Raw genomic sequence first — 19,015 nt, 5'->3', positions numbered from 1 at the left:
AAATGTCAGTGAAATAAACAACAGGCACATGAGCCGCTCACACGCTATAATCAAAGTGGTATAATTGTGCAAATATTTTCCTTAAGTGGCAGTTATAAGCATCTTTTACAATTACAAGTACAAACAAACTGTTTTCTCTTTCATGCAGGTTCAAGGTTCATGCAGAAAAAAAATAATCAAATCATCTCGTCTACAGGAAGAAATAGCGGTTAATTATTTTCAAGTGTGCTTTGTGCGTGGGATGTTGATTCTCAAGACTGTGCAGACAGACAGTCGGACAACATCGTGAAGACAGAATGTCCTTGTTACTGTGTACCATGGTGGCAGGACAAAACAAGACGGAGCTGCTGGTTGCAGTGTCCAAAACAGACTTTTTTTGCTCAACTGTAAAGGACTGGTATGGTTAAAAACAAAAAGGTTCTTTCCAGGAGTTAAGTTTGTTAGTTACTCAGGTTATTAATAAAAAGGCAAAAATATATAGGTTTGCAACTAATGATTATTTTCATTATGGATTAATCTGTTAATTGTTTTCTCCATCAACCGATTAGTTATTTGAGCTGTAAGATGTCAGAAAATGGTGAAAAATGGCGATAAGTGTTCCCCAAAGCCAAAGGTGACGTCCTCAAATGTCTTGTTTTGGCTGTTTTCAGTCCATAACCCAAAGACATCATTCAGTTTACTATTGGTGAAGACTAAACCAGAAAGTACATACTTATTATTATATTACAGTCATTTGAGAGGCTGCAACCAGAGAATTTTGACTTTTTTCCCTCTAAAAAGAAATACAAATATTTCTTCAATTGACTAATCATTGCAGCTTTACAAATATACATTAATTGCTAGTTTATACACTTAAATAAAAGTAATTCTAATACAACAGCCCTGCAATTAGTCCTACCTTCATGAAGATTTAGTAAAAAACAGATCTCAATGACAACGTTTTGAGCCAAAAATCGGCTCTTCATCAGGTAAACAGGCATCCATTCATCCAAACATTACGATTGGGAACCAATGTCATGCAATAATTCAATTTTAAACAGAGCTGAACAGTAGTATAGCTGGCTATATCCTGAACTCATTTTTAAAATATTTATCTGAACTATATTATATTTTCCCAAAGTGACTATTAAAAAGACCGGATTCAACCCAACTGAAGCAGGTTGGGACTTTCATGTCTAAAGGAATGCTTTGTTAAGCCTCCTGAATGAAAGCACTGTTTGTAATCTGTATTCTTATTATGCTCAAGTGTAGAAAAACGGATTCATAGACATGCCAAAAGTGCCACACTGGAAGGCAAAGAATTTCATTAAACTGCTGTCCGAGAGCTCAGATTCTTCCCCTTGACATATCAATTCAGTGCTTTATCTCTAGAAAAAGGAAAATGGAAAAGCCTCAGAGTCCAGCAAAAGATGCAGAGCCCTCTATTTGACCCCGGAGAAAGGCTTCAAGCTCTTCATCGGGACAATAGTGACCACCATCTAGGTCTATATCCCCACTATTCTGATCCTAAAATGCCTCAGCTCCCCACCATGACTTTTGTAGAGCTTTCATCTGCCTGCCTCAATCTCTAAGAGAAAGAAAATAGGTAGTGGCATGTCAAATCAGTCGGACTGGAGGAAGAAAAAACAACTCTGCCTGTATGGTTTGGATACTGGATACAGATATGACCGACAAAATATTCATTTACATTGTTGGTAGCATTTTGTAGTTGATGACATATAAGGAACAGACAATTAAAAGAATGAAGACACTGAAAGTACATGCTTTTGTAAGCTTGAGGTGAGGATGTTTGGGGACATTGCAAACGTGTGGTTCAACCTGTTTAAGCTGTTAAATCCAAGGCAAAGATGAGTCAGTGTGGGTCATATAATGGTGAGGGATTACCAGGTCACATGAGAGAGATTGTGGGGAAACAATTTCCTACAGTTTAAGAGTCCTCAAAAAAGGAAGGCACCACAACAAGGCTCCCCGAGTTAAATGTTAATGTAGAAAATACACGTTGCCTCCTGTTCTGCATGATGCACCACATTTCCCTCCACATGCAGCTCAAAGTTCAACCCATACTTCAAGCATGTGAGATACTTCCAACACTTGCATGACACCTGTTCGGTGCAAACGAGGTTGCTTAGTCAGAAAAAAAACACCAGATTACCACGACGTGCAGGTACAACAAACAACATATGACTTTAAACATAATCCTGCTTAACCAGCAGCGCTTCATGGGATTGTCTGGTCTTGTCGCTATAGCTCCACCTGACCCAAGAAATATGCATCGAAGATACACAGTATTAATACAAGTAATTAAACCAAGCGTTCATGCATACTTATATAAGCGCAAAAATATCCATAAAAGCTTAATTACCCATAAGACTTGGAAATAAATATACCCTTTACATAAATGAGAAGCTCCCTGCGACTGCAAGGCGTCTAACTTACCCGACGCAAAGTGTCTCCCAGGCTCCTCTCCTCTATGTTAACTCAACTGCTTGTCCTCGGAGTTAAAAAAAAAAACTTGGTGGGTAGATGGTCCGATTCAAGATAGAAAAGCAAAACTACTAAAAGTTACAAGGATACACTTCAGCCCCGTGGCACACAGCTCGTCCCGTCGGCACCACCAGCAGCCTCTTTGTACTTGTCCGCCTCAGCAGCAAGTTGTTAAACCGCGGTCATGCGCAGTCGGTGCCCCGCTCAGTCCGCTCAGTGCTGATATGAAGGTCAGTCAGTGCCACAGGTGTAGCTTACCTGCTGCTGCTAAGTTGGCCTACTTCTACTGCCTGAGCTACTAGAGGCGCTAAACAACGAGGATATTTACTCTCTAACCTGTCTGTTGAAAAGTTAAACTACTAAAAAAGTAAGACGTAGCGGATGCTGCATTGGGGTAGCTTTTAAAATGAGTAAGCAACCGGTTAAATTTAGTTAGCTATTTAAGAAGAGCTTAATAGTTTAAGGAAATTTTGCTAACTTCTGATAATTTTGACAATTAAATGACCTACACAGCAAGACGTCGAGCCAATCACCGATTAAAAGATAACTGAAACATACGTTATGTTTAGCTAATGGTAAAGCTAACACACCTCCTCCTCCGTCTCCTCCGCTAAACAATATAGTTCTTGGAACGTCTGATGTGTTTCAAAGGGTCAATTTTCAGTTGGCGCATTAATATCAATATTTCTTTATCATTCTGTGTCACAGGACTATGTTTTGTGGCAAGTACTTTTAACGGCTGTCTGTGAAATAATTGGAAATATTTAGTGCAATTTAAGAAGTTTAAATACAATTAAAAACCGTAGACTGTTTCTTTGGATAAAATGGAAGATTACACATAAATTAAAAATACCAAAACACACACCTGCAGTACAGATAGTGCTTGGTCAGGGCAAAAACTCCCAAACGAGCTTGACTGTGCAAGGGCGCCATCTTGTGGCGTTTTGTTTTAACAGCATCAGTGTAGAAAACATTGAGCCAGCCAACTGAAACTATGTGACCATGGACAATGTAAAAGGTTTGTAGCCTATTTGTGGTATTTGCTTATTACCAATAGGCTATATATAATATATAATGCATAATACCAAAAAGCTAATTATGATTATTATTATATGATGGGGAAGCCAAAAGGTATTGTGGGGCTTTATAGCAGGGTTTTGTTTTCATAATGTAGTAGGCTTTTTCACATAAAACTGAAGCAATTAAAATAAGTGATAGCTATAATGTCTGGAAACAGGGATGCAGGCAGTGATTTGTGCAGGGGTGCATGGGCAAAACAAACTGATTTGAGGAAACCTAGCTGACTTTGTTTACATAGTGATTGATTGAGATGAAACTTCACTGAAAGTTGTTGTGTATGTTTGTTATAGATGGATAGATAGGACAGACTACATGGCCAAGAGTATGTAGACACCAAAACATGACATCCACATGCAATCATTGAACACTGAGCGTTAGTCTGCTGCTATGAAGGCCTCCTCTCTTCCGGTTTCAGGCTTTCCAAAACATTTTGAAACCTGGCTGCAGGAATTTGCTCCCATTCAGCAACAAGAGCATCAGTGTGGTGAGGTGGTCAACTACTGATGTTTGGGGATAAGGTCCTGCCCGGCGCCCCAGTTTATCCCAAAGGTGCTGAATGAAGTTGAGGCCAGGGCTCTGTGCAGACCAAAAACCATTTGTTTATGGACCTGGCTTTGTGCTTGGAGGTACTATCACTATGAAACATAAAGGACCTTCCTCAAACTGTTGCCACAAAGCTGGAAGCCTTTCACTGGAAATATGAGGATTAACCCAAACCGTGAAAAACATCCCCAGACAAAGATGTATACTTTTGGCCAGATAGACAGACAGACAGATAGATTGACCATTGGTGAATTGAAAACAATAAAGACAATCTGTCAAACACTTCTTAAAGCTGAAAAGTTCATCTGTCCAAGAGCAGAAATAATGTGCATTCACACTATCAAAGTTATGAAACTGTTCATTCACTCTCTCCATATCTTTTTCAAACCTGCAGAAAAAGTGCACGACCCGTCTTGTGCAACGACTGTATGAATTCAGGCATGCACAGAGTCTATTATTCTGGTCACATCCCTTCTATTGGTAACATTATCATTTCATCACAAACCAGTTCAGTTTGTACAAAGCGGCTAGTGTTTCCAGCGGGGCCACACCTCTCCAGCAGCTCTGGATTGGCCCTTATGCCATCACTCCCTCCACCGAGTTCCGCGTTGCAGAGCATTTAAGTCCTGCAGCGTTTCCTCCAGCCTCTACTCTCAGGCTGCAGGAGATCCATCTGCCACCATGTCCGACCGTGGATCCTTCGACACCAACGTGGTCACCATGACCCGCTTCGTTATGGAGGAAGGTAGGAAGGCGAAGGGAACAGGAGAGATGACAACGCTGCTGAACTCGCTGGGCACGGCGGTGAAGGCCATCTCCAGCGCTGTGCGCAAAGCTGGGATCGCCCACCTGTGAGTAAACAATCCTCACTGCGAGGAGATATAGTTTTAGTCTGGAGAGTTATAGTGGTAACACATCTTGCACGGTTGTTTTAGCGCTGAAAAGTACTGAAGATGGAGGTTTCAGTTGGTCTCATGCGTAGATCCACGTTGGAACAAACTGAGCTGGAGATTCAGGTTCTGTGTGCACCAATCAGGAAGCGCATACTTTAAACCACCACGCCCACTTACATATGACTTTGCCCAACATGCAATTTATTTCAGCACATTTCAGCTATAGGTTTAGTGTCTTATTTATTTATGTGTCTGGATTCATAAGGAAAATGTGCAAGAAAAAAAATCTATGCTTTTCCTGTTTTACTACTTTTTATTTCCTTATCTTTTTGTTGTCAGTTTCTGCTATTTTAAGCGACTTGAAGATAAGACTTAACTGAACCTATAAAGGGGTTTTCCTCTTTAAGGAAAGGTTAAAATAAATGATACACATTCCCTAAATATCTACATTAAAATAATGTGTACATTTTACCTATTTGGATTGTTTTAATGTGTCTTTTTTGAGCAGCAATCCTTGTAAGTGCTAAACTTCTGTGGCTGATGAGACTGATTCTGATTCAGACTTTACTTCAGTGGTTGATGCAATACTTTACTCAATCACGAACTAAACTCTGCAGTTTAGAAATGCAGTGTCATCCATCCTTTTGCATTTTTTTCAAATCTAAACATGAGACTGTGGTTATTATGATTTTAATTCTAATCAAAGTTACATCAGTACAGAGTCGTAGCTGTTTAAATACCTTTTTGTAAGTTAAAATACAGAAGACGGCAAAATAGAAACTACTAGAAAGCTGAATCTGCAGCTCAATAAATTAGCCATAAATGTTTCAGAAAGGTTGAGTTGTTGATCAGTAATTGAACATTTATACATTTGCAATCAGAGAATCAAAATCTGTCAATAAAATTAATTTCATGTCACAACGGAGGCAGAGAGTTTGTCACCAATACTCATGTTTTCTTTAAAAACCAGTTACGGCATTGCCGGCAGCACTAATGTGACAGGTGACCAGGTGAAGAAGCTGGACATTCTGTCCAACGATCTGATCATCAACATGCTCAAGTCGTCCTTCACCTCCTGTGTGCTAGTGTCGGAAGAGAATGAGAAAGCCATCATCATAGAGCCAGAAACGAGGGTAAGTGGGTCTGTGTGACCACTAGAGAGTGACTAAACTACATGTTAAGACAAAACCTGGCTAATATTTGAGTTTCCTTTTGGACCCTGCGGAGCTTTAAAAACCTGCTTTCAGTTATTTGGGATCTAATTTCTTGGAATGTCCCCTGGGCAAACTAAAACGGGATCGTCCAGTTTCCCTTGGATGAATTTAAATGTCTGTATTCAGTTTTTTGTTGTTGTTTTTTTCAAAAAGACTATTAGTTACTGTCAAAATTATTCTTAAATGAAATTACTTTCATTACTGTTTCACATTGACCCCTTATCCAGTCCAGCAACAATCAAACTAGTATTAAATTGTCTAGATTTAACAACAGAGATAACAGCATCTATCATTTAAAGCACTTTTCCTTCTCTTCAAGGGCAAATACATTGTGTGCTTTGATCCTTTGGATGGCTCCTCCAACATCGACTGTCTGGTCTCCATCGGTACAATCTTTGCCATCTACAGAAAGGTACTTGCACAGGTTTTTGTCAAATTTGAACCAAAAAGATCCTTTATGTTTCCTATATTTACTAATTTAAAGCTAAGTAATGACAGAATAAGACGACTTTACAATTTGCCTCCACAAATTGAAGGTCTTTTATTACATTTTGACAATCCTGAGTTTTTGAAGGCCAGTACAAGATACTTAAGACTCTAATTGTGTTTATTATGTGCTGATATCTTGCTATCAATGCCAAATCTTTTACAATGATACAAGGATTTCTTGTATGTCTTTAAACTTACTCAACACGCTTCCGTTGGCTAAAACACTCCTGACATGAGATATAATGAGGGAATGATTTGATGATCAGATTGTACTTTTCCCTCAGAACACAGATGATGAGCCATGTGAGAAGGACGCCCTGCAGCCTGGCAGGGACCTTGTGGCAGCAGGCTACGCCCTCTATGGCAGTGCCACCATGATGGTTATCTCCACGGGCCAGGGAGTCAACTGCTTCATGCTCGACCCAGTTAGTACTCTATTGAAGGGGACGACACAAAAACTCCAGCAAATTTTGGATATAACACGAGGTTCTGAATGTTCTTTTTTGCTTTCTGCTCATCAGGCAATCGGTGAATTTATCCTGGTTGATCGGGATGTAAAGATCAAGAAGCGAGGAAAGATTTACAGCTTGAACGAAGGCTACGCAAATCAATTTGAGCCCGCTGTCACAGAATACCTGCAGAAGAAGAAGTTTCCTACGGTAAGGCTGATGTCAGGACATGTGTGGGGAGAGATTCAGGCAGAGTAAAATCTTTTCACAAGCTTTCAAAATAATAAGATAAATTGATTTAGTCCAGCTAATCTATCTTCTTCCAAATAACGAAGAATTTGGTGCAATAAAACATTTTTTGTTTTTATTTATTGGGGACAGTTCACATTAATCCACATGCATTAGAATGTAAATATACCAGAATTAACCATGATTTTCATATTTTATCTCTTTATCTAAGTCCTCTCCAGGTTTCACACTGATGAAATGTTTGTATTTTCAAATGTCAATCTACATAATTGAAAACATGTTAAATGGCCGTAGGATGGCAGTGAGCCTTATGGCGCCCGTTACATTGGTTCCATGGTGGCAGACGTCCACCGAACGCTGATGTATGGAGGAATCTTTTTATACCCAGGAAATGTGAAGAGCCCCCAGGGAAAGGTAAGGTCCCATCACTGCTTCCTCTTGCAGTTGTCTCAGCCACAATTTGATATAAATATTTATTGAAAACCCTCATATTTGCATGTTTATCTTTCCATAACTAAAAGGTTTTGTTTCTTTAGTTGCTCTTATTTTGAGCCATTTTCAGGGTAGATCTCCATCTAGAAAATGGCAACATTAGCTTTAGTCTCAGTGGTAAAATGAGCCCATAGTGAAGGCAGTGTCACAATGCTGTTTCTTCACTCTTCACATCCTTCCAGTATTTGCAAGAGTGAACCGAACATGGTGTTGTCACATTTTGACAAGGTAGAAAGCAGTTGACTTGTATTTAGTTTGAGAGGAGACGGAGAGAGGGTGTCAATGATCGTTGCAATATAATGCAGATAAATAAAGAATAAAACTCAGTAACAGTTACTAACTGTGCCAGCTCCCAATGAGTTAGTGTCTTAATATAGTTACCAAAGCAGTGTAGTGCTTTTTTTTTTTTAAATAAAGAATCAACTGAAATGAGTCTTTGCTTAATAAACAAAGTAAAAAAGTTACACTACACTTAATGAAGAGTTGAGGGCCACAACACAAGCAAATAAGGAAAAATCCAAGTCCTAAATATAATAGTCATTTAGTATTAAAGGCTTTTTGTTGTACTCAGGACTCAGAGGGCCTTAAGTTTTTTTTGTTTGTTTTTCTCTTGTTTGCAGTACACTATCTGTGTTTGAGACAACTTTTGTTACCAATATCTTTACATCTTATCAAAATATGGAATACCTTGTATGACCCAGTAGCCAACAGGTTAAAGGATATGACTGGCTTGATATATCTTATTCCTTTTGAGCCATAGACCGCCACTGATGTCCAAAAACTATTAAAAACACATCAGTGAGCCACACCGCTGCCCTGGGTGTCATGTTTCTTTTGCCCCAAAGACAACGGGCATGTTAGTTTTTTGTTGTTTGTTTTTTTGCTCCATAGACTAAATAACAGTGACATTTTCAGCCTCAGGAGAAAAAACACCACTGCGCATGTGCAGGAACACGGTTCCTATTACAGAGCTTCGCTACCTTGTGTTGTAACATATCACAACCTCCTGACTTTGTGCTGAAGTTCTTTGAGAAATTTACATTGTAGTACAAAGTCAATAAACTACCATAAGCATTGTCTTCGGTGTGAAGGAACACGGCAGCGGTGTGGCTCACTAATGCGTTTTTAATAGTTTTTGGACAACAATGGAGCACAGAGGAATAAGATATCTCAGGCTTTGGATACACACACAATACTTGTAAGGAGATCTTGCTACCTGTGTTTCCTGTCTGTCTGCACTTTCAGCTGTCAAATAAAGTAAAAAATGCCCCAAAACATGATCTTTTCTAAAAAATTACAATAATAAATTTTAAAATAATAATTTAAAAAAATAGAATCCTACTAACATTTCTAGATTTCCTTCTTGGTTTGAGTCGGGTACTGTAGGATTGTTTGAATATTGCTTTTGGAGAGTTTAACATTTAGGACTAGAGACTGAACTCCCTCTTCTTCAAAGCTGCGGCTGCTGTACGAAGGCAACCCCATGGCCTTCATCATCGAGCAGGCGGGCGGCATGGCCTCCACCGGCCTGGAGAACATCCTGGACATCCAGCCTGATAGCATTCACCAGCGGGCCCCTGTGGCCCTGGGGTCTACTGAGGACGTCCTGGAGTACATCGCCATCTGCAAGAAGCATGCCAAGAAGTGACACCGCACCGACTCACTCGCACAACCATCACTGTTTGGCCGAAACCTTTTATCTCCAAACTTTTCAGGGACGAGGAGAGTGTGCCTTAATTTGAGCCTGGTGTAAATGTATTTTTCATTATGTCTTGTGGAGTTTGAAAGAGGTTTTTAAAGCCAAAAGTTTTCAGGGGTTTTTTGCTTAGTGAAAGCATAAGAATAACCAAAGTTGGGAGTTACAAGGTTTTCATGCCATACCACTAATATTGTATATTTGTGCACAGCAGAAAGAAGGTTGCACACATTCCACAAAAAACTACCAAAGACCAAAAAATGTGCCAAAAAACAAAGAATAATATACTTGAATATTAATTTTCAAACAAAAGTGAGGTTTTTTCCTCAGTTTACCTCCAGTTGTGCCTTTTTTGATTAGAATGAACAGACATTCTAGACGTGTGAAGGACCAAATACAACCTCTATGCAATGAAGTCTGATGCCTTTTATTATGTGAACAACTACTGTTTGGAATGATACATCTCAATAAATCCAAATGAGTCTCAAAAGACAAAATCAATGTTTTCTTTATTTTGAAATATGTGCTTTCAGAAAGTGTCACACCCACAAAACTCATCTTGTCACAAATATATATAGTTTGTGTATTCATTGAGGGTTGGTTGTGTAATGTTTTTATTAGAGGATCAAAATGTTAGATGCAATGTTTCAGAGAGACATTGAAGTATTCTCCAGCATACACATTTTATATTGATACAAAAGCAAAAAGGCCTGCTTGAGAAATTAAATAGAAAACCTCAATTAATGTTTCAGATTCTTGAAAATGAATACTTGAAATTGTTTTAATGAAAGTTAGATGACATACTGTAGTGTCAAAAGTCAAGAGATACTTTATCCAGAGGAGTTGACCTTTAAGCTAAAGGTCAATGAAGCTCACTGAGTCCAATGACATTTAAAGCTCACTTGAGTTTCTGTTGTACTAAAACAGCAACTGAGTCTGCTTCTCTTTACATTAAATTCATATCTCTTTTAAATCCTTAAGTCCTTTAATTGGTCATTTGCTGCAGATGAGAAAGAATTGGACTCCATACTGTATCAAAACTTTTGAGTTAGTACCGTGTGAATAACAACATATCGAACAAGCTAATTATGCACATGCTTGCTCGGTGAGTTCATTTAAAGCATCAAAATTTAGCTATTCTGTTTTAAAAAAAAAAGGAACACAGCAGGATATTTTTTCATGGGATTATTACAAATACAACATTTGTCGCTGCATGCATTTATATATAAATATATAATATATAAAGCACACTGAGTTAACCTGGAATGAAATGTCCAATATAAACAAAATTGCCTTGCTTTCAGTAAGCAAATGCTTAATTTTTTAAATCAAGCTTCATTGTTTACCCCATGAACCTGGATATGGTGTTTGGAAAGACTATTGTCACAGCTCCAAACTGTCCTAAAACTCATGTGCAAACAAATGTGGTTAAAATGCTGGAAAATCGTAGCAAAGAGCTTTCATATTACCCACTTAAGTCTTCAGTTACTGTTGTCCAACATGTTGCGTTGTGTTTTGACTAAATAAATAAAAAAAAGAGCTGGTTAGTTCTTGTCTTGTGCAGGATTAAAGTGCCATTCTCTACAGCTGACACCTGACACCCCCTCACCCATCTCCAAATACACACACACACTCTTACACTTGGCTGAACTTGCAAATAGATCCCCTGGCTTGCTGTCATGGCTCTGGCAATGAAAAGGACTTGGCTGGTAAAGAGGTCGCCCACTTACTCTCCGTCCTCTGCCCAGTGCACACACGATCTGCAGCCTTCCAGGAGGGACCAGAACCCAAAATGTCGGACCAGTCTGCATTTGACACGGACGTATGGACCCTGACCCGGTTTGTCATGGAGACGGGCCGGAAGGCTAAGGGAGCAACTGGTGAGCTGACCCAGCTCATCAACGCCACCATGACGTCCATCAAAGCCATTTCTTCTGCTGTGCGCAAGGCGGGACTGGCCCACCTGTAAGTACAGACGTACTCAAACAGGCTCAGTGGGGATCAGTGATATTATGTTCAGTAACTGTATACACCATTAGATAACTGCTTTATTAAGTAACATATGATCAAAACAAAGCTGTTGTGCCAATTTTAATCTTTTTGTGAGGTAATGTGACATGTTATTGAACACTATAAGACTTGTGTTCCTTGCACGCTTCCATAGAGAGGTTAAAGGTCAAGGTCAGCTGCAGAATGGAAGTCATGGAGATTCTTGCTCAGGGTGGATGTTTGACATTTTGCTTCTCTCCTACACTAGACTGAGGAGCCAAGATTGATCCAAGAGTTGAGGCTCTTGTTTGCGTTCATAAGTTGAAGATTTCAAAGTTCAGTTCTGATATCAACACTTACCAAACATGGGGGCAGTAGACTTGATATGATTGAATCCTTTGAGTACAAGTTGTGCTGCCATATTGTGAGCAAGACAATGTTTTTTGTAAGATTCAGGTGCATTTCAACACTCTAATCTAGAAGTGATGTAACAACGTGGAGCTTTCCAATGACGTTTTAGCAAGAGATAAAATATCAAAATTGAGACTGCACAACGATTTTGATCGTTGAAAAGTGGCACAATAACCCCTTTTTTGTTGAGAGATTTGGAATTGGAGAGCAGCCAATGTTCTGGACAATTATGTGAATTCACTGAGGCTAAAGGATTTTGGTTTCTGAGTGGAGCCTCTTGTTTGGGGTCGCATATTCTACTCTTAAAGACATCAGGGTGAATAAAAAACCTGAGTTGTTTCAGCCCTTAAAGACCATTAAACACCTTTTGAGCTCACATCTTGTGAAAATAAATCTTCCCATTTCTTAACTGAAACCAGCCAACTCCTAAAGAATGGGGCATTATTAAGTCGACACACTGAAATTATGTAACCAAGCACAAGCCAACATTGTTTGCAACCAAATGAAGATAATTGGTGCTCACAAGCAGAATGCACCTTTGACCTGTGATTACTGGTTCAAGTCCACTACAGCTGCCATTTTTATTGAACTGGAAACTTGAAAAATATGATCAATTTTCCTTTTGTTAACTTCTCCTGATGAAAGCTCTGACATGAAACACTTTGTCTCTTCCAACATCTTCTAGTTTCTCCAAACAGCTGAATCTTTTCTTTTGCATGTAAGCAATTTGTCTGCCATTTGAGTATAGTGTGTGAGACTGAAGTCTGGCCGCTGATTGTTCCACTCAGGCAGGGTATGGCAGGCTCTGTGAACGTGACTGGGGACGACCAGAAGAAGCTGGACGTGCTGTCCAACGACCTGGTCATCAACATGCTGAGGGCCTCCTACGGCACATGCTGCATGGTGTCTGAGGAGAACAAGGATCTCATCATCACTCCCAAAGATAAGAGGGTAAGTGCTGAGATGTTTTTACGTTTTAAAGCTGCACTGGGCAAGAATGTTATCCAGGTATACACAAATACATGTTTCACTGACAGCACATTATGTGATCTCTGGATAAAGAAGTCCTTTAAATTTTCAAAGGTTTGAAAAGTTACCTCTTGTTTCCACTTTATGCCATCAAAGTCTGAAGTTGTAGCTTGAAGAATTCACATACAGATTCAGATTTAGCAGAGTTACATCTGTGCAATCTGATAATGTTTATATTACAATTTATTAATAATTCTTCATATTATTTGTTGTATTGTTAGTTGTAGCCATCACAATGAACAACCTCTGAACAAATGAGCACACTTCTCATATCCCTAATTGTGAACTAGTGTTTAGTGAACTAGTTTAATAATTCCTCATGTTTCTGACATTTACCTGGAACTTTCTCAACTGCTGCATGACATCTGGGCTAATGTTTAAAAGTATCTAATTGAGTTTTGGGGATGGAAAAACACATTTTTAGTAGCTTTGACACGACTGCTACTGCTTGCTCTGAGTAGCTCATGAAATCTATATACTATGAGACTCTTTTATGAGCTGTTCATTAGGAGTAGTAGTAATAAATAATATTCAGCTGGTTGCCTTTATTGGAGCAATTCATAGCAGAAATTATTTATGATACTACACTCTAAAACTTATTAAGATCTACTGAAGATCTTACAAAATGTTTTGTCAAAGCTGGTGTATTAAGTTAAAGGGAAAATTCGCCACTTTTTATTTGGATGTCCAATCAGTGTTGATGGTTAATGTAGTCAATTGAAGCGATAAATTCCTCAGTGTGTGCTATATTGACTGAGAAAGCTGAGTTTTTCTGAATTTTCCTGTCATGAAGCCGTGCCAACAGTGCCTACATATACTAAGATGCATTGCACGTGTCCTGTCAATCAAATACTAATGTTGTGTTTATGGGGAGCAATTTTTTTTCCCCCAGAATGGCGAATTCATGTTCCTCTGCCTTTGGTCGGCTTACCCTGATATTCTTACCTTAACCCCAACCAATCTCACTTCTCATGTCTAAACGTAACCTATCCAAACAAAGAAGGCAATGAGTACTAGCCAATCAGAGGCAGAGTAGGGCGGGTCATGACTTTCACCATTCTAGGAAAAAAAAACTGGCTTACAGGACATAGGCAGCGAAAATATGAGTACTTTACGAGGATTTTCATTTACAAAACATGTTTCCTCACTCGGTGTGCAAATATCATAACACAAAGCTGGAGTTATGGATCAATGCAAACTTACTGAGAGTTGAACACACGTTTTGGACGATGATGGACAAAGTATAATGAGGCGCATACATGAAGTTACTAAGTTATCCCTGCTGTGTGTGTGAAAGGTACATCCCAGCAGGCATTAGTGATTGTGGTGATACGTTCTGGTTGTCCCTTGCAATACAGTTCTGCAGTATACTCACACCTGCTACTGTCTCTTGTGTGATTATTTACACAAACATGGTATCAAAAGTAACTGGACCCGAACATGAATGTGTGCTAAATTGCAGTGCTCCACTGTGGCATCAGTGATGTTGCCAGCAAGAAAATAAAAGAAGTTATAATAGGAAAGAAAAATACCATTCTAGCAGCAAGCTAACTAGTTCGACACCAATAGGATCATCATGGCATCAAGCATCCTGCCACCCGATCTCACAAGTAACTGGGACAATTTTAGAGCAGAGATTGAAGACTATTCACTGGCAATGGGATTGAATTACAAATCAGAGTGATGGGCTGCGAATGTCACCATATATACATGTATAACTTGGACATTACAGCAGAGCAGGGGAAGGACACAGAAGCAATCCTCAATGCATTGGAGAGATATTTTAAGCCAGCGAGGAATGTCATATTTGAGTGATACATTTTTAGCAACTGCAAGCAAGATGAAGGTGAACCTATCAATGCATTTGTAACTAGACTAAGGGAAAAGGCTGCTTCCTGTGAGTATGAAGAACTAACAGAGGAATTGATAAGAGACAGAGTGGTGCTTGGTGTCAGTGATGAGCAGCACCGCCTGTTTAGAGAGAAGGAACTCACACTGACATCAGCCATAGAAATATTCCGGGCAACGGAGATGACAGATATCAGGATAAGAGCAGCCGGGCAGTGAGCTACAACCAGGCATGAGCACCTAGACAAGCCTCAGAATCACATGCAGGGTGCAAGTGACAGTAAAACGTGTAAATATTGCAGCACTATGCGCAGGTGCGGACATGACCTTTGCCTACCATATGGCAAAGGTTGCAGCCTTTGTGGAACAGCAAATCATTTTGCTAAAGTGTGCATGAAGGGAAACCAATCCACATGACAACTGAATACAGCAGACACTGTGGCCCACGTGGTCATGGACGGGACCAACACTAAGGCCCACATCTACTCAGCTGAGAGCATAGGAGCATTTCAGGGACAGGGGAGGAAATGGTTCGCCAATCTAAAAATGAATGCTGGATCATAGAGATGTCACTTAGATTCAGGGGCAACATGAGATGTGATGAGCATAAAAGACAAGAGGAGAATAGCACCTGAAGTGAGGCTATTACCGAGCCAAACCAGGTTGGTACAATACTCAGGCCAAACAATGCATTCTATTGGGATGTTTAGAACAAAGTGTGTCGTGATGGTCAAAGCACTCAAACTGGACTTTGAGATTGTGAGAAGTGATCAGAGACCCCTGTTGTCAAGCTCAACCAGCAAGCGCCTAGACTTAATGAAATTTACCATCTCTAAAGGAGCTTCTTAAGGTAGTGCATAGCAGCACAGAGCCGGGCTCAGTGGCGTGGAACCCATTGCAGATGACATACTAATAGATGACCCACCCACCCAACCCCCCCTTGTGTTGCGTGTGAATGGTACATCCCAGCAGGTAATAGCAATTGTAGTGGTACATTCTGGCTGTCCTTTGCAATATACTTCTGCAGTATACTCACACCTGCTGTGGCCTCCTGTATGATTATTTATGCAAACACTTGTTTGTTTGTGTAGGACAAGCAACATGGGTGATATTTTAAGTAGTTTAATTCTGCCCTTATTTTGTAGGTAAATGTTTATTTCATTAAAAATGTAACTTAAATGACTAGTTAATAAGTGATTCATCACCAAGCGTTGTTATGTTAAATTATTGTTTTTTTCAATGGAGTTCGGTGTTACTCACCGGGGACCTCCTATCCGAACGGCTGCTGTCCCAACCAGTTTTCAACCAACTGGTTTCCATACCTAACGGCAGTTGTGTTCTGCCTCTTTGAGCACATTTGTCACACATCCACAAACATATTAATGGCATTTTTGAAGTCGCATCTCATATCTACTGTGGCAAATATGATTGTATAAGTGAGCACTACACGATCTAACTCAGACAATACTGTCAAAGTACTCTAAACAAAGAATACAAGTAGTAATATTCTACCCACAACACAGTAGTGAAAGCATTGACTTAATGATTTACAAAGTTGTTCTCTTCCCTTTTGTGTTTATTGTATAGTAAAATACAGAGGAGCCTCTATTCACACCTCATTAGGTGCTTGCCAATGCCGTGTTAAAGCTGGGACCAGCAAATGTTTAGCACTTTTCCTTGATAAATTAATTTAATTATTTAACAGTTGATTAAGTCGTTGTGAATTAATGTTCTTTCAGTATTTAACAGTTAAAACATACAGTAGGTTTTTGGTGGAGTATTCCTTTAACATCTTTAACACAGAAACAGCACCATCTGGTGGAGACCTAACCAAATGGCAGTTTTATTTCAATCAGCTCTCTACCTGTGACGCAGGTAAATGAAACTGAAAGCAGATTGACATTGTTGAACAGATCGCAGACGCCATTACATTACGGAGTGAAATCTCTACTGAAGAACACACACTCGGAGGATTGAAGAGAGAAAGTTGAAGAGACTGTAATTTGGTGAGTCTGCAACTTAAAGAAAATCTAGAAATCTGAGAAAATGGCTGAAAGAGCTCTTTTTGAAGGTTACATGAGCTGCCATGTGTGTTCAGAGACTTTCAGAGATCCCGTGTCTCTGACCTGCAACCACAGCTTCTGTTCAAGCTGTCTGCAAAAATTCTGGGAACAAGCTGAAAACAAAAACAAAAACTGTCCCATTTGTAAAAGAAAATCCTCAAAGGATTATCCATCCATCAACCTCTCTCTCAAAGACCTGGCTGACTCCTTTGCTAAGAGGCAGAATAATGATTCAACTGAGACGGAGGAAGAAAAGGAGAAAGAGGAAGTGATGTGTGATAAACATCCAGAAGTCCCTTATTGGTTCTGTGAGGATGAACAGAGAGCTGTGTGTCCTGTCTGTGAGTTTTCTCTCCACCAGAGTCACAAGTTGGTTCCTGTAGAACAAGCAGTCAGTGACCTGAAGGACCAGCTGAAATCTGACTTAAAGTCTCTACAGGACAAGAGGAACAAAAACAAACAAGTGGAGAAAACATACAATGAAATGGTTGAACACTCCAAGAAGCAGCTGTTGTCCACAGAGAAGCAGATCAGAGCAGAGTTCAACAAGCTCCACCAGTTCCTGAAAGAGGAAGAGGAGTCCAGACTGGCAGCTCTGAGGGAGGAAGAGGAGCAGAAGGGGAAGACTATCAGCAGAGAGATGAAGAGGATTCAGGAGCAGATCTCCTCTCTGTCAGACAGTATCTCTGCTGTTGAAGAAGACCTGCAGAAACACAACTTGCCATTCCTCAGCAGTTATAAACCCACTCAGACCAGAGCCAGAGACCAGTGCTCACTGTCAGATCCACAGCTGGTCTCAGGAGTGCTGATAGATGTGGCCAAACACCTGGGCAACCTGTCCTTCAGAGTCTGGGAGAAGATGAAGGAGAAGGTCCACTTCAGTCCTGTCATTCTGGACCCAAACACTGTCAGCCCCTGGCTCATCCTGTCTGATGATCTGACCAGTGTGAGACGTGGAGACACAAAGCAGCAGCTCCCTGATAATCCAGAGAGACACACTCAGTATACCGATGTTCTGGGCTCTGAGGGCTTCAGCTCAGGGAAACACAGCTGGGAGGTGGAGGTGGGAGACCATCCTGACTGGACTGTGGGTTTGGTTAAAGAGTCAGCTGACAGGAAGGGAGATTGTGCCATCTCACCAGAATATGGAATCTGGTGTTTATCCCATGACAGTGGAAAATACACTGATGTTGTTGGTGAGACTGTCAGAGTGAAGAAGAGTCTCCAGAGGATCAGAGTCCAGCTGGACTATGACAGGGGGGAGGTGTCCTTCTACGACCCTGAAGACATGACTCACATCTGCACTCTCAGAGACACTTTCACTGAGAAACTCTTCCCTTATTTCAGTATCGGAGAGGCTGGTGATGCTAAAACCACTGATATCAAAATCTGTCAAACTGAGATTTCTCTGTGAAGTTCAGGGAGGTTTGTGAGATGTGATTTATTAGGATTTGAGGGGATAATTAGATTTACTGATGTATTTTTGTCAATATCAGTTAGTTCTTTATAAGTGAAAGTCAGGAATTTGACTTTAACTTTTATGTTTTAATTGTGCAAGCTTTTAAAGTAATTCAGTTAAGTAAACTTTCTGAAAATGCAAACAAACGTTTTCATTTTCAAATAAAAAACATGTTTTACTGTGCAGAATGGACCAAACAGGGAATGCTGATGTTATAATTCATCTCTTATTTATTTACCATGTGTGTCATGAATCACAGATAACTATTGACTCTCAAATCTTTTCTATGTCCTCATTCAGTTTGATCCATGAGAACAAACTAAACCTTCTTCCTAATTTGTGATACTTTAACTCGAGAAATTTTTGCTGAAATTAATTAGGCACAGTTTTTCATTTCTTTCCTTGAGGTTCAGTCTAAATTTTAGCTACGCAAAATTGCAAGAAATATGAAGAAGTCTGTCAAATATTGACCTAAAAATCATGTAGATCAGCTTGGGCTGCACATAATGACTATTTTTTTATTATCATTTAATCTGTTGATGTTTTTGATCATTGATTTAAGATAGTCAATAAAATAAAATGAAAAGTTACTTCAAAAACGTTAAATCTTCATTTCTAATAATATGT

The 19,015-nt window shown here is 39.7% G+C and overlaps 4 protein-coding genes and 3 long non-coding RNA genes across 7 annotated transcripts in view; 5 read left to right on the top strand and 2 right to left on the bottom strand.

The window, feature by feature from the left end:
• Positions 1–2,565, bottom strand: part of kank1a (KN motif and ankyrin repeat domains 1a) — a 69,012-nt gene extending 66,447 nt beyond the window's left edge. Inside the window, exon 1 of the mRNA XM_067571561.1 lies at positions 2,437–2,565. The gene's annotated coding sequence lies outside the window, so the exon portion shown is untranslated. The remainder of the gene's footprint in view (positions 1–2,436) is intronic.
• An 846-nt stretch (positions 2,566–3,411) lies between these two features.
• On the top strand, positions 3,412–4,421 carry LOC137168874 (uncharacterized). Its single transcript, XR_010924357.1, has 3 exons — positions 3,412–3,502; positions 3,855–4,307; positions 4,344–4,421. It is a non-coding gene; the product is annotated as an uncharacterized lncRNA (long non-coding RNA).
• Positions 4,422–4,479: 58 nt separating this feature from the next.
• Positions 4,480–9,884, top strand: fbp1a (fructose-1,6-bisphosphatase 1a). The gene is made up of 7 exons (XM_067571639.1): positions 4,480–4,958; positions 5,971–6,133; positions 6,534–6,626; positions 6,988–7,128; positions 7,225–7,362; positions 7,696–7,815; positions 9,350–9,884. Exons 1-7 carry the CDS (start codon positions 4,789–4,791, stop codon positions 9,539–9,541), a joined length of 1,017 nt encoding a protein of 338 aa, XP_067427740.1. The 5' UTR covers positions 4,480–4,788; the 3' UTR covers positions 9,542–9,884.
• LOC137168866 (uncharacterized) lies at positions 7,822–8,299 on the top strand. The gene is made up of 2 exons (XR_010924354.1): positions 7,822–8,100; positions 8,254–8,299. It is a non-coding gene; the product is annotated as an uncharacterized lncRNA (long non-coding RNA).
• On the bottom strand, positions 9,378–11,353 carry LOC137168871 (uncharacterized). The gene is made up of 3 exons (XR_010924355.1): positions 11,229–11,353; positions 11,063–11,108; positions 9,378–9,516 (listed from the first exon to the last, which is right to left on the bottom strand). It is a non-coding gene; the product is annotated as an uncharacterized lncRNA (long non-coding RNA).
• Positions 11,304–19,015, top strand: part of fbp2 (fructose-1,6-bisphosphatase 2) — a 26,759-nt gene continuing 19,047 nt past the window's right edge. Inside the window, exons 1-2 of the mRNA XM_067571650.1 lie at positions 11,304–11,554; positions 12,778–12,940. Of these exons, the coding sequence (XP_067427751.1) occupies positions 11,382–11,554; positions 12,778–12,940 (336 nt within the window). The 5' untranslated portion in view covers positions 11,304–11,381. The remainder of the gene's footprint in view (positions 11,555–12,777; positions 12,941–19,015) is intronic.
• On the top strand, positions 16,384–18,974 carry LOC137168817 (zinc-binding protein A33-like). Its single transcript, XM_067571613.1, has one exon. It carries the CDS (start codon positions 16,913–16,915, stop codon positions 18,341–18,343), a length of 1,431 nt encoding a protein of 476 aa, XP_067427714.1. The 5' UTR covers positions 16,384–16,912; the 3' UTR covers positions 18,344–18,974.

This window comes from Thunnus thynnus, chromosome 2, assembly GCF_963924715.1.
Source record: "Thunnus thynnus chromosome 2, fThuThy2.1, whole genome shotgun sequence".
Classification (NCBI taxonomy): Eukaryota; Metazoa; Chordata; class Actinopteri; order Scombriformes; family Scombridae; genus Thunnus; species Thunnus thynnus.
Note: the sequence above shows the minus strand (reverse complement) of the source record. Positions and strands in the feature narration are given on the sequence as shown.